Source organism: Chenopodium album, chromosome 10, assembly GCF_948465745.1.
Source record: "Chenopodium album chromosome 10, dcCheAlbu1.1, whole genome shotgun sequence".
In the NCBI taxonomy this organism is placed as follows: domain Eukaryota; kingdom Viridiplantae; phylum Streptophyta; class Magnoliopsida; order Caryophyllales; family Amaranthaceae; genus Chenopodium; species Chenopodium album.
Genome location: NC_137843.1, coordinates 7,899,167 through 7,913,001, shown reverse-complemented (window position 1 = coordinate 7,913,001; position 13,835 = coordinate 7,899,167). Strand labels below are relative to the sequence as shown.

Genomic DNA, 13,835 nt, shown 5'->3' with positions numbered 1-13,835 from the left:
AAGTAGCTAGAACATCATCAAGAATATTATCAAGATCAGTGAAGAAAATCGAACCCTTGGATAGTCGATTGATGAGCACTTGGTTGTCTCCCTCAACAATAATGTCGGCCAGGCCGTGGCTCTTTGCGAGTCTGATAGCCATGGCAGCTGCCTTAGCTTCAGCAATGATCGAAAAATAAATTAAAAAAAAAACTTATATTGAAAAATAAATGCATACTCAATTGAAATAATCAAATGTTAAAGTTAAAGGCTAATATAATTATAGTATAATTATCTTCTAACATTGTAGAAGGTGAAAATAAATGGTTGTAGTTTTTTTTTTTTTACATAATTAATAGACGGAAAATACAAGTTAATATGCCAGATTAACAAAATTTATGAATCTGGTGGCATATTATGTAAATATGTGCAAAAGCTTAGTCAATAGTTTTGTACTTTTTATGCAACTTGCCTTTGATACTATTATTTGGCCATCTAAAAGACCATGTAGCAAATGATGTATGTGTCCCTCACTTGGTAGATGAAAAGACGATTATACACCCAGATAACAAATTTTGTTGATTTGGCAGATCAATTGGGTACGACTCATTAACAAACTAAAACCATTTTGGTTTAATATTGATTTTAAAAAGGATTTTACACAGGATAGAACGTATGAACTATAAACCAGATTCTTATACCTTTTGGCTCAAAGATTGGATCAATTATTTTCTTTTTACTTCAAACTATATTTCATTTTTTCTAGTTCATATCATATTTTGTACACCTCTTATTATTGTCAGATAATAATGTCAAATTTAGAGATATTTTACGCAACATTAAAAACAAATTGATTATAAAATACAGAGTACAATATTTTATTGGATTTAGTAATGTAAATGAAACAGTAGTCAATTGATCACATAGTTTTCTCAAAAAAAATACGGAGTAAAAATTAAAAAATTGACCATAAAGTCCAAAATGTGTGAGATATTTATCAAATATTGTAAAAGGTTTTCAAATAAGGAAATAAATTAAGTATTTAAAAACGGTCGAAAATAAAAGATGGAGCAAATATTTATAAGCAAAGGCAACGTCCCTAAATTTTGAAGAGTATTTGTACAAGTGTACAAACTACAATCAAGTCCAAGAATGCATAATGCACTTAACTAACCTGTGAACAAAGATTTGCAATGAGACAATGAAAAATATTTTTCTTTAAATAATTTAATTTAATTTAATTTGGGCGTTAGGGGTATAGTTGTAAATTGATCATTGCAACGGGCATAGCTAGCCTATTTGCCTATTTGGGAATGTTTCAGTTTCTGATATTAATGGTGTTGGGTGCGACCACATTAATGTGATGACGCGGATTACAAAATTATGCATTTAAATACCAGTTTTTAATGAGCCATCAATTTTTATTTTTTCCCCATTTTTTAAGGAAAGTCGTCAATTGTGTACTTCGTATCTATTTAGGGTCTGTTCTCATTGACTGAACTGAGCTGAGCTGAACTGAACTGAACTGAAATGAAATGAATATTTTATAAGAGAAGGAAATTAGGAGCTGAATTGAATTGAACTGAATTTCAACGTAAGAGAACATGCCCTTAATTAGGTGAATAAATACTTCATTTGTTCCTAATTACACCCTATATATTTTAAGGCAAAAGCTAATGAGCGTCTTCGGGGCGTTAGATAAGAGAATTAAAGTGCAAATACTAGAGTAAAATTAACATTAATTACACCGAACGACGCGTGATTTTGTCATGAATTCCTAACTTAATACTATTTCAACCAATATAATTTATCCTTATCTAATGCCCCGGGGCGCTCGTTAGCAAGATCGGCAAAAGCTAACGAACGCTTCGGGAGCATTAGATAAGCTAGCTAAAAGTAGAAAGATTAAATTAAAATTAACATTAATTACATCGATCGACGCGTGATTTTGTCATGTTTTTCCAAATTAATACCATTTTAAGTAATACTTTAAATGCTTATCCAATGTCCAGGGGACGTTCGTTAGCAAGATCATTTATAAATAGATGTATTTTTAAAAAAATTTACACGATTCATATACAAATGTGGGATGGTGATATATGAGTATTAAAATGATGAATTGATAAAAAATTTGCAATATTCATACACGCATTGTTCATCATTTTCCTCATTTTATTTGCACTTTTTGAGTGTGTTCTCTTGTACAAGTATCTTATTTTGACTTGTAAGAACTTAGGGAGTATTTAACTTCTTTTGCTTGTTAAAAAATGAAATAAAAAACTTCTTTTGCTTGCACAAGTGTTTAGCAACTTATTGAAACTTATTTTGTCTCAACTTGTACATTCGGATTTTTTTATTTTTATTTTTTTATATTTTTTATTTTGATACTTAATAAGTGTAGATAAAAATACTTAAATTTATTAAAACATTGTGGAAGAATTTGTCTTCTCTGAACTTTTTTTGTTAAATTTTATTTAAATCTAACTAACTAATTAATCTATATATGAAAATGTAGAAAACATAAACATATACATATACTTCGAATCTGATTTTAACTTAATTAAACTAATTTTGTCTAATTTTTCTTCTAATTTAGGGCTTATTCTGATTTACCGGAATGAAATAAACTGAAATGAACTGTTTATGAGAAAAGGAAATTAGAAATTGAATTAAACTGATTGGAGTTGAACCGAACTGAATTAAAATGAAATTAAGCAGAAGAACATGCCTTTAGTATCATAACAAATCAAAATAAATCAAATACAACCTTGTATGTATTATACTTTATACGAAAAATCTTTGTACATTTAACTTGCAAAATACAAAGTACAGTCATCATGTTGACAGTACAATATTAAATTCAAGCTATAGTGAGCTTAATTAATACAGTAAGAAACTACGACATGCATGAGAGTGGAGGAAAATTGAATACTCGTATGTACTCGTACTCATTAACTGACAAACTGGATCTCTACTCTCGACTACAATGCAGAAGTTGCCAGCATATTTGCTGCCATGTGCTTTACTGTTAACATGCACATATTATGATTAACTTAAGATGTAATATTGTATGTAAAAATCATCATGCTAATGGCTATGCTAATGCATTTTCATTTTTGAACATGTAATTTCTTCAATAATTTATAAAATACCCTCTTAGTGCCTAGTGGTAATATGTAATTAATAGATATGAAGTAAACGAGATATATTGAGCTAATTTGAATTACCAATGCCACAAATATAATACAGTCTTATGTGAACGTTTCTTTTTATAAGCTACTTGTATGATTAATAGATAGTTATAAATATCTCCGTTAAAATAAAAAAAATACAAATATCAATCATTAAAATGTGGATTGGCATTTTTGAAAATATCAAATTGATGCAAATATTCAATTTTGAAATAAACAATGTATAAACTTATAAGTCAGTTTATAATTTTTAAAAATATGGGCGATCATAAAAACGTTATGACTATTATATACGTGGTATGAGGAATTGAGGATGGTATGTTGCCATATTGGTTGTATGTTACACAAAGTGCAAGTAGTGTGGGTCAATGATCACGATCTATCACTTCCATGTGCTAACAACACCAAAAAGTTGAGTGCAGTGAGCATTCCTTCCCATTCTTGAATCATGATCTAGTTTTTAGTTTTTTACTCACTTTGTTTATATACTCATAAGTTTACATTATTATTCATAAATCATACCTCTTCTTTTGATCATCTTTTATGATTTATACATATTAGCAAATATAGTTATGTGCAATCTTATAAGAGTAACTCATGAACCAAGCAATAGAATTAGGATCGGAATCCATTTCATATTGAACCAAACAGATCAGATTTAGATATTTATGGGATCTTAAATCTGTATCACTCTAGTATGGATCTTCAATCAAGTCCATACAAGGTTACCAGCTCGTTGAACCAAAAAGGCCCAATTTTAGAATTAGCCGGCCTTAAAGATTCTAAAAAAAAGGGTCAAGCTGCAACCTGTACTAGCCCGCTATGTAGCCCATTACGTAGCAAATTTCACTTTGTATAAAACGAGAACATCCAATTAAACCTGAAAACAATCAAGACTTGTCTATGGGTTGGGTTTGGTGTGTTGCCCGTTTGTGGTCCATCATTTTCTTTCGTTTCTTGTTTTGTTTGGTATATGGTTTGTTGTTGTTGTTGTTGTTTTTTTTTTTTTTTTTTAGCCTTGTTAGGATGAAATTTGTTCTTCATTTAATGTATTCTTTGTTAAAAAAAAAAAAATAAATAAATAAATAGCATGAATATTGAGTAAAACAGCATTACTCGTGTAGTTGGTTTGGGCTCCTAATTTGTAAGAGATCATAGTCTAACAAGGTCGTCGTTCTTCTTATCAGAAGAATAAAGACTATTTCTATACATAATGTGCATCAATAATAAATCGATTTGCATGCTTCTAACTTCACCAATACAATATGTATTAGGACCCTAACGATTTGCTACTTAAAACTAATCAAATAAGTTCTCTCCATACCTTGATGACAGGATCACCTAATAGTTTTATCCATTAGGGTTGAAAGCTAAGAAGAAAAAAAAAAAAAAGTAACTGAAATCGATTGCTATTGTTTAACTTGTCTTATCATCAGTTAAAAAGACCATTTATTTAAGCAAAACATTTAGTTAATCGAAGAAATTTATACAATTTGCAGAGGAAATTTATATGAGTACTCCATATATTTAGCCAAATTTTCAATAATATTTTCAATATTACGAGTATATTGTGAAAGGCTTTCTAGAAAAGAAAAAAAAAAGGGAAACGTAGATATTCTAGATAAGAAACCAATACCAAAGGTCAATTAGAATTTGATTCTGCCTTAGTGGCTGATCTAATCAAGTTGGATAGCCAATAGCTTTGACACCAATACATTAATACATTACATGTTCAATATATCTATTATTATTATTATTATTATTATTATTACTATTATTATTATTATTATTATTTTCTCTCGTTTACGATGTGAACGTGTAGAATTGAAGAAATTTAATAGTTTATCTATCAATACCATGATAGGATTCGATAGAATTGATTCCATGTGTTGTGTTGGTGCATCTATGATTTTCCTCAGAAATCTTTTGTGTATTATTGCTACAAGCAATACATATTTTTTTACATAAGTTTTTGGTAAGACTATTCTGTGACATGTTATTAATTGATGTTGAATAAGACCACAACAAATACGGATTGGACCGGGGTGTAATTTTGGAGTCAGATTGCCAAGTGTATTATTAATACTACCTCCGTTTCATAAAATGTGCAACAAAGAGGAAAGTACATTTCCCAAGACAAAATTTGGTAAAAGTAGATTAGCAAAAGTTAGGATAAGTGATTAAAAATTTGATGAGAGAGAAAGTGGGAACCAAAATCAAAACCCACATGCTCTCTGCCAAAAAATTTACAGAAATTGGAGGGAGTAATTTTGTTGGAATCAAAACCCACATTCCTAATTGAATGAAGTCAGCACTTCAAGCTTCCAAAAAACCAAGGCTTCAAGCATCATCTTCTACCATCTGTTAGGGGTGGGGGGAAGGTCCTCTGTTCCTGCAGCATCTGAAACAACAGCAAGAGAAACAAAGCACAAAAAAAAAAAAAAAAAAAAATAAAATAAAAAATGGATACATCAAATGTTGATGAATACTTCAACATAGAGTAGATTTTAATGGAGGAAGATCTTCTCCAAGAAAATGAAAATGCAAATGAAGGCAACGATCAGCAACAAAGTGATAGAACCCACCTCACTCTTGCTGAAAAACGAGGTATTGTTGATGAAATCTTAACACAGCTTTGGGAGGATGACACATTGCAACGGGGGATGCAAACAAAAATTGCAGCCAAATTTGGGGTCCACAGATCAACATTTAATCGATAATTCACCGATGTAATGAAGCAAAAACAGAGGGGGGAGCTGATTGATGTCAGGAATAAAAAATTAGGCAAAGTTGGTCCCAAATTCAAGCAATATTCACAAGAATTTCTGCTGTCATGCCCACTTAGGTTGAGAACCACGGAAAGAAGTTATGCAGGTTACTTAAAAATTTCTCATGTAACAATACACAGGCTAAGGAAAAGGGGGCTGCTCAGAACTCATACAAGCTGTAACCATCCCAAGCTGACAGACAACCACAAGATAGAGAGACTAAGATGGGTGTTGGCACACCTCAGTCCTGCCACACAAACACATGACCCAATGTACAATGACATGGACAATGTCATTCACATTGATGAAAAGTGGTTCTACTTGAACCCAGAGACAAGAAAGTTCTATCTGCTGCCCAATGAGGAAAATCCTTATAGATTTGAGCAGTCCAGAAGGTTTAAGGTTAAAGCCATGTTCATGGCCATGATAGGAAAGCCACAACACAACACAAATGGGGAAATGATCCATGATGACAAGTATGGAATATTTGGGTTTGTTTATGAGCAAAGGGCCAAAAAATCAAGCAAAAATAGGCTAGCAGGAACATTGGAATTGAAAGCATTGCAATCAGTAACTAAAGATGTGATCAGAGACGTGTTAATCAACAAGGTCATTCTAGCCATTATACACAATTGGCCAGCACAATTGTCTAAGGAAGTTTTTCTTCAATGGGATAATGCAAGACCCCATAAAATTCCTACTGATCCAGAATTTGTGGCAGCTTGTACACAAAATGGATTCAACATCCAAATGGTGTATCAACCCCCACAATCTCCAAACCTAAATGTGCTAGACTTAGGGTTGTTCACAGTGATGCAATCAATTCAATATCAGTCATTCCCCAAAAATGTTGAGGAGTTAGTTAAAGTTGTGGAAGAGGCATACAACACATTTGATCCATTATCAAACAAATTCACATGGATCACATTGCAGTCTTGTATGACTGAAATTCTAAAAAGGAAGGGAGGCAACAACTTTACTCCACCCCATATGAAAAAGAGAAGATTGGAAGAGCTAGGGATTCTGCCAAAGAGGTTGACTGTCAGCCTTGGGTTGGTGGAAGAGGCTATAAACCACCTTAATGAAAGGTTCAGACTAGTTAACCAGGCACAAGCAGAAGAAGATGCTGAAATGGAAGTAGATGCTGATTAAGAAGAACAAAGCATAATTATTCTGTGTAAGGTAGGGACTAAAATTTGTGTATGGTTTTTTTTTAGGCTTTGTGGGTGTAAGATAGTTTTTGGGCAATCCTTATGACCTACATATAAGGGTGGACTGCCACTCATAACCATTTTCTAATGCGTGGGACTTAAAAATTGTGGTTATGTGTAACTTTTGTGGGACTGTATCTGTAGTATGTATGTATGTAATGGCATGCTTTTGTGGAATTCAACAGTAGTATGTATGCATGTAATGGCAGGCTTTTGTGGGACTCAACTGTAGTATGTATGCATGTAATGGCATGCTTTTGTTAATCACCAAATGGAAGTATGATTATTATAGTTGTATTTTTATTAAGTACTTGAACAAAAAAATATGCATAACTTCTTTTAGGTTCTCAAAAGTGAAAAGGAATTTCATCAGAGGTTTTTTTTTTCTCATCACAACAAAATACTCTTGTTTGTTACCTCAACACTAATTGATTCTGAAATGGATAAATCAAATAGAGGAGCAAATCAAACAAGATTTTGTTACTCAATTGAGTCCCTTCATCATATGGAATGTAGGGTGTAAGATGATCTCTCTCCATAGGTCATTGAGATCTATTTGAGACTCAATTAAGGACTACAACCAACAACAGCAAAAGATCTCTCCACACTGGTCATTGAGATCAAGGGGGACTCCATTTAGGCATTCAAATAGCAAAAAAAAATAAATAAAAAAAAGTTGAAACACCTATCATCATCCATCAATTAGCATCCCCATCAACGTATCCTACTCAGCCAACATATCCAACTTAGCCAACAAATCCAACTAAGACAACATATAAACAAAGGCAAGAGCTGAATACAAACATGAACAAGAACAATCAAACTGATGAACAACAACATAGCCACCAGAGCAAGATGATAATAGGCAACAAATGGGACTCACACCATAGCCATAAACCAGAAAAATGTAGCCATATCCAACTACACCAACATATCCATATCCAACACACCAACATATTCACATCCAATTAAACCAACATATCCAATAACAATACCCAAAGCAGATCAATATCCAAAGCAGATCAATATCCAACAACAAAACAGAATAATCTCCAACAACAAAACAGAACAATATCCAACAAAAAAACAGAACAATCTCCAATTACAAAACAGAACAATATCCATGAACAAAACAATATCCAACAAAACAACATCCAACACCATTATATCCAAAACAATATCCAACCCATTATATCCAACACAACAATATCCAACAACAAAGCCAACAGAGCAAGAGCATAATAGGCAACCAAAGGGACTCAGAAAATTGACATAAACCATAAAAATCGAGCCAATTTCAGGGGATAATGCAACAATAGGGACACATTAAAATCAGAAATGATAATAAAGTTAAGGGTCAGAGAATTATATGCGTCTGAATCACCCAAAAGGGTGGAATTTTCGATCCAGAAACTTGAGGAACTCGAGATACGTTGGATCAAAGTCCTTTTCATCAAACTCAATCCCAGTACTCACCCTTTTGCTCCCAACCTTTGCATCTTCAGAGGGGAAATACAGCTTCGGTGGAGGATTAGACATGGTATAACCATACCATTCCTCTTCCTCTTCAGCTTCTCTTTCCACCTTCTCCTTCCCTTTCCCTCCGTCATTTTTTTCAGCTTCAACCTCCTTCTTCTTTTCCTCTTCCTCTATTTGGTCACTTATCTTAACCCCCCTCCCACCAATCTTCCTCAGTACTTCACATCTACCCATTTTCCGTGGTCTGTAAGTAGGGCGTTCCCTTAAGAGACTGGTAGGTTCTACATCTGGCACATCGAGCAAGTTTACACCCCCCTTCGCTTCCTCAATTGAATTCAAGACCTTACCCAGAGCTACCAACCAAGCGTCAGACAGAACCAAAGCAGTTTCACCAGATTCGGAAAAACGACGAGGCCACTCAGAATCCGTCTCAGGGGACATGATCAGATCAGAAAGTACACCACCCTCCTTGTCATCGGTGGTTGCACAGAAAATCTTCTCTAAGGGACTCAAGTCAGCGATTTTCCGATTATCCATGGTTAAAAGTTGTAGATCTGCGAAAAATGAAGAGAATTATGGTAGATCTGAAGGAGAAAAGAAAGAAATTGAGAAGAGGAGTTGATGAAGGAGATGGAGTGAAGAGAGAGAAAGAGAGGCGTGAATTGGGGATGAATAAGGTTTAGGGTTCTTAAATTGGTTGATTGCTGTTGAATCTGAATGTTAAAAGAAGAATGGATGTAAGAAATAAATGAGAGTAGTTGTGAGTTGTTTTAATTTTGGTGGGAGAGATTAGGTGACAATAATTAGCTTAGTAATTTAATCAGAGTTGATTAGGAATTGTAAGTGTAGATTAAACAAAAAAAATAAGGGTATAAGCGTAATTTCACACAAAAAATTTTACTAAATTTGGAAAGTTTCTACTTTGTTGCACATAATGTGTAGCTTCCTCTTTTGGAAATTGTTGCAGATATTATGAAACGGAGGTAGTATTTGTTTTATACTTTATAGTTGTAGTCATTTTTTAGTAAACCGACTTGGCATTTGGTGGTAGACGGGTCTTTTTTTTTTTTTGTTTTTTTTGGGTATGTTTATATTTCAATTGCTTGATTACATTTGAAATTGAAAGAATAATCGCCCTATATATACTTAGGGTCTATTATGATTGACTGAAGTGAGTTGAACTGAACTGAAATGAAATGAAAATAATCTGAAGAGAATAGACCCTTAGTTACTTTACTTACGGACTTGTCACTTTGTTAAGTTAGTGCTCGGCCTTGAAGTTTGAACAAATGATATAACACCGGTTACACCAATTTGTAACAAATTTTAAGATACCATATTTTTTTTCCTTACAAATTTTTTAATTTTTAATTTTTTTTACTATGGAGCATGAGAATCCTTGCTTTTTTAGCTACAGGGCAGATTAGAATTTATGAGCACACACTAAAAAAAGTTGCATATTCGGACGCCACTTACTAATTATATCATCCATGTACTGGCAATATTTTTAAAATATGTCTCCTTGCTTATTTAAACAGACGGGTGATCCAAACAAAGAATAAATCAAAATTATATAAAAAAAATTGCTTGAGTTAAAAATTTGATCAAGGCAAAAATGGGAAGAGTACCAATCGTGAATGAAAACTATTGGAGGGTGATTGAGGCTGCTCGTCGAGACCTTCACCAATCTCTCGTCCAAAACAATAACAACTCTGCTCCTATTCTCCTTCGCTTAGCGTAATTTCTCTCCTTTCGATTCAATTATTTGTTCAATATGTTTTCTTTATATTTTCATTAAGGTCCAGGAATATGTTTATACACTATAAAAAACATACACATTTATGCGTAGTTTTACAATACCGATCTAGTTAAAACCAAATCATCATACTAAGCTACTTACTAAGTTGGTATGGGAATATTGTAGGTTTCATGATGCAGTGAACTATGATGCATCAACAGGACAAGGTGGTGCAAATGGCTCCGTTAGGTTTACTCAGGAGTTGAGCCGTCCTCCAAACAAGGGAATCGAAAATGCTGTTAGATTTTGTGGTAAGATTATCCAATCCAATTCTCTACTAGCTTCATTTTTTTTGACAAGAAATTTTCAAACTTGTGAAGTAGCTAGTAGGCCATACATATATAAAACTTAATAATAACAAAGAACATGTACGTAATTTTTTAGAATAATATATTATCATGCAAAGCCTAATTTAAAACTTAATAATATATATATATATATATATATATATATATATATATATATATATATATATATATATATATATATATATATATATATATATATATATATATATATATATATATATATATATATTTGTATGCAATTTTAATATCTTCCCCTTTTTACAGAACAAATCAAGAGAAGGCACCCTGATATTACATATGCTGACCTTTATCAGGTACGAAATTTAACAAAATTTCTAGCTAAAATTATTTGTAGTACATATTATTGCATTTAACAAAATTTCTTACAAAAATTTGAGAACACTTTTCAAATTTTTCTGTAATTTTTTCTAGCTATGTGGTATTAGACTATTAGTATCACATGTATTCCGTGTTAGATTTTATTTTATTTTATTTATTTATTTTTTTTTAAATGTGGGATTGGAGTTGAATCTTCTACTATAGGCCTGTTCTGATTGACTGAACTGAACTGAACTGAATATTTTATGAGAGAAGGAAATTAAGAACTGAACTGAAGATAATCTGAAGGGAACAAGCCCTATGTTACGTTAATTCCTATAAGGCAAAGTTTACTTAAATTTTGTGTTTATACTTGTATTTAATTTGATGATTCCATAATTACAAAAATGAGTCATCTTAGTGTGACTAACTAATTGTTTTTTTTTTTTTTTTTTAAAAAAAATTTTTTTAAAATTTTTTTTTTTTAAAATTACTGTTTCTCTCAGCTTGCTGGAATTGTTGCAGTTGAAGTAACCGGAGGTCCTGCTATTGACTTTGTTCCAGGTCGCGCTGTAAGTATTATCATAACTTGTAGCCGTGACAATTAATTTTAGTTCATGTAATATTGATTTTGTTTTTGGCAAATAAGCATTACATGTAGCACCTTATAGTTATCATTTTTCAAATAGGACGCTGATGCTCCAAACGAAGACAACATCCCAAACCCTAGAGGAGGTACACCATACTTCATCCGTCTCTTTTTAGTTTGCGACTACAGTAATTATATACATACTCTGTATCTGATTTTTACTCACACATGGATATGGGTTATAATTAGGTTCGGATCATCTGAGAAATGTGTTTTACCGAATGGGCCTCAATGACAAGGATATTGTGGTACTTTCCGGGGCCCATGCACTGGTGAGACACTCTAGTCCAACTATGTATCAATCAAATATGGGTATAAAAAGCAATAAATAAATACTTAATTTTTGTATTGTGATTTGTTTTGAAAATTGAAGGGTGGAGCACACAAGGATAGATCAGGCTTTGAAGGCAATTTCACTCGGAACCCTCTCAAATTTGATAACTCCTACTTTGTGTAAGTACTTTAAATATCAACTTGTTCAAACATTTTCCTTTTTCGATCCATACAATGCATCACTATTTTATGATTTTATATCTATCTTGTACGTAATACACTCCAATTTGTATATCATAGCACCCTAAACTTCTTTCACATACATGTTGATTGTACGTAATACACTCCAATTTTTAGTTAGCTAATAAGAATAAGTTGTGTACATCTGAACATTCTTGAATCAACATGACACATCTATAATGGGCTAATATCATGAATTTGACTATTTTTTGTGTGTGATTTGATCAGAGAACTACTAAGAGGGGATACCCCAGGATTGGTGAAATTTCCAACTGACAAGGCTCTTTTAACTGACTCTCGCTTCCGTCCCTTTGTTGAGCTCTACGCTAGGGTATGTCAACTTCACTAATCACTATCATGCACAAATTAGTCTACTAAAATTTTATTTTTTGCCACATGTTTTCTCGTATGATGATCCACTTTGTTAAGTAAATATCACATTAGGTTTATTTATGTTATTAGAGGATCAACTCAACTAAAAGGTTAAGCTGATGGTTGAGGCCCAGAAATATGTTTTATACTCTATCAATTTCTGTAAGTAAATTTTGGTTTATAAAGATGATATTGTTTGAAATTGTCAGGATCAAAGAGCATTCTTTAGAGATTATGCTGATTCACACAAGAAGTTGTCCGAGCTAGGATTCAATTATCAAGGATCCAACATGTATGAAGACAACAGATGCTACGAGGAGGTTGATCAGTGTGCTAAGCCCTACGGCGAAGTCAATGATGGATGCTGTCCCGGACAATATGGATACGCTCAACCCTATTCGTCCGGAAGTGGCTGCTGTCCAGGCTACTGCTAAGTTGCTTGCTATACATATATGGCCATATATATATATATATAGGCCATATAATGGCTGTTAACTGTAACAGTCTTTACAATGAACGTTAAAATTAATTTTTTGGAGTTCATATATATGATATATAATGACTTCAAGAATTAATTGGCAATGTTGTACTATATCTATTATGGTATGAATTTGAGGTGTGTAATAACAACTTGTTGTGACGGGGAATACTGTACGTGCTAGGAACTTGCTTTGAGAAAATCAGCGTTCTTGGCCTCCCTGCATGCAATAAATGAACCTTACGTAAACGTTACTCCGTATGATATTTATCTTGATATGACATCGATATTTGCTTGACTGTGTTGTTTATTTATTTTTGTTTCTAATTGATTTCGGTTTGTCTTTTTAATTTATTTGATTGTTTGTTTAGCTAGAATGGAGCAGATTGGTATAAACTATGGACACATTGAATTCCATAAATTATATTTTTCTATGAGTAAGCTTAATTTGTGGATGTCAACTAAATTAATCGATAAAAGTATTTATGTTGCACTTGAGATAAAATTTTGTTTTTATTCTTATTGAATCTCTCTATGCCAAAAAAAGTAAAATGCATGTAGACTAATAAAGATAAGTAAGCTTAAGTTTAATATTTATTGTTACAGATTGATTACCACGATTCCTATTTGATTAATCTCAAATCTCGAGATCATAATAATAATGTCTAAGTGTCTATCCACTATATGATTTTAATAACCAATCAAACAACACATGAGTTGAAGAATTACTAATAATGTACTCCCTCCGTCCCTAAATTACATTTCTATTTG

The 13,835-nt window shown here is 32.5% G+C and overlaps 2 protein-coding genes across 2 annotated transcripts; both read left to right on the top strand.

Annotated features, from left to right (window-relative positions):
• The first annotated feature begins 5,902 nt into the window (after positions 1-5,902).
• Positions 5,903-7,090, top strand: LOC145564703 (uncharacterized). Its single transcript, XM_081624931.1, has one exon. The coding sequence runs from the start codon at positions 5,903-5,905 to the stop codon at positions 7,088-7,090; it is 1,188 nt and encodes a 395-aa protein (XP_081481057.1).
• A 3,060-nt stretch (positions 7,091-10,150) lies between these two features.
• LOC145562134 (L-ascorbate peroxidase 5, peroxisomal-like) lies at positions 10,151-13,362 on the top strand. Its single transcript, XM_081622320.1, has 9 exons — positions 10,151-10,365; positions 10,553-10,677; positions 10,999-11,048; positions 11,559-11,624; positions 11,742-11,787; positions 11,891-11,973; positions 12,075-12,154; positions 12,443-12,545; positions 12,796-13,362. Exons 1-9 carry the CDS (start codon positions 10,244-10,246, stop codon positions 13,018-13,020), a joined length of 900 nt encoding a protein of 299 aa, XP_081478446.1. The 5' UTR covers positions 10,151-10,243; the 3' UTR covers positions 13,021-13,362.
• The last annotated feature ends 473 nt before the right edge of the window (positions 13,363-13,835 follow it).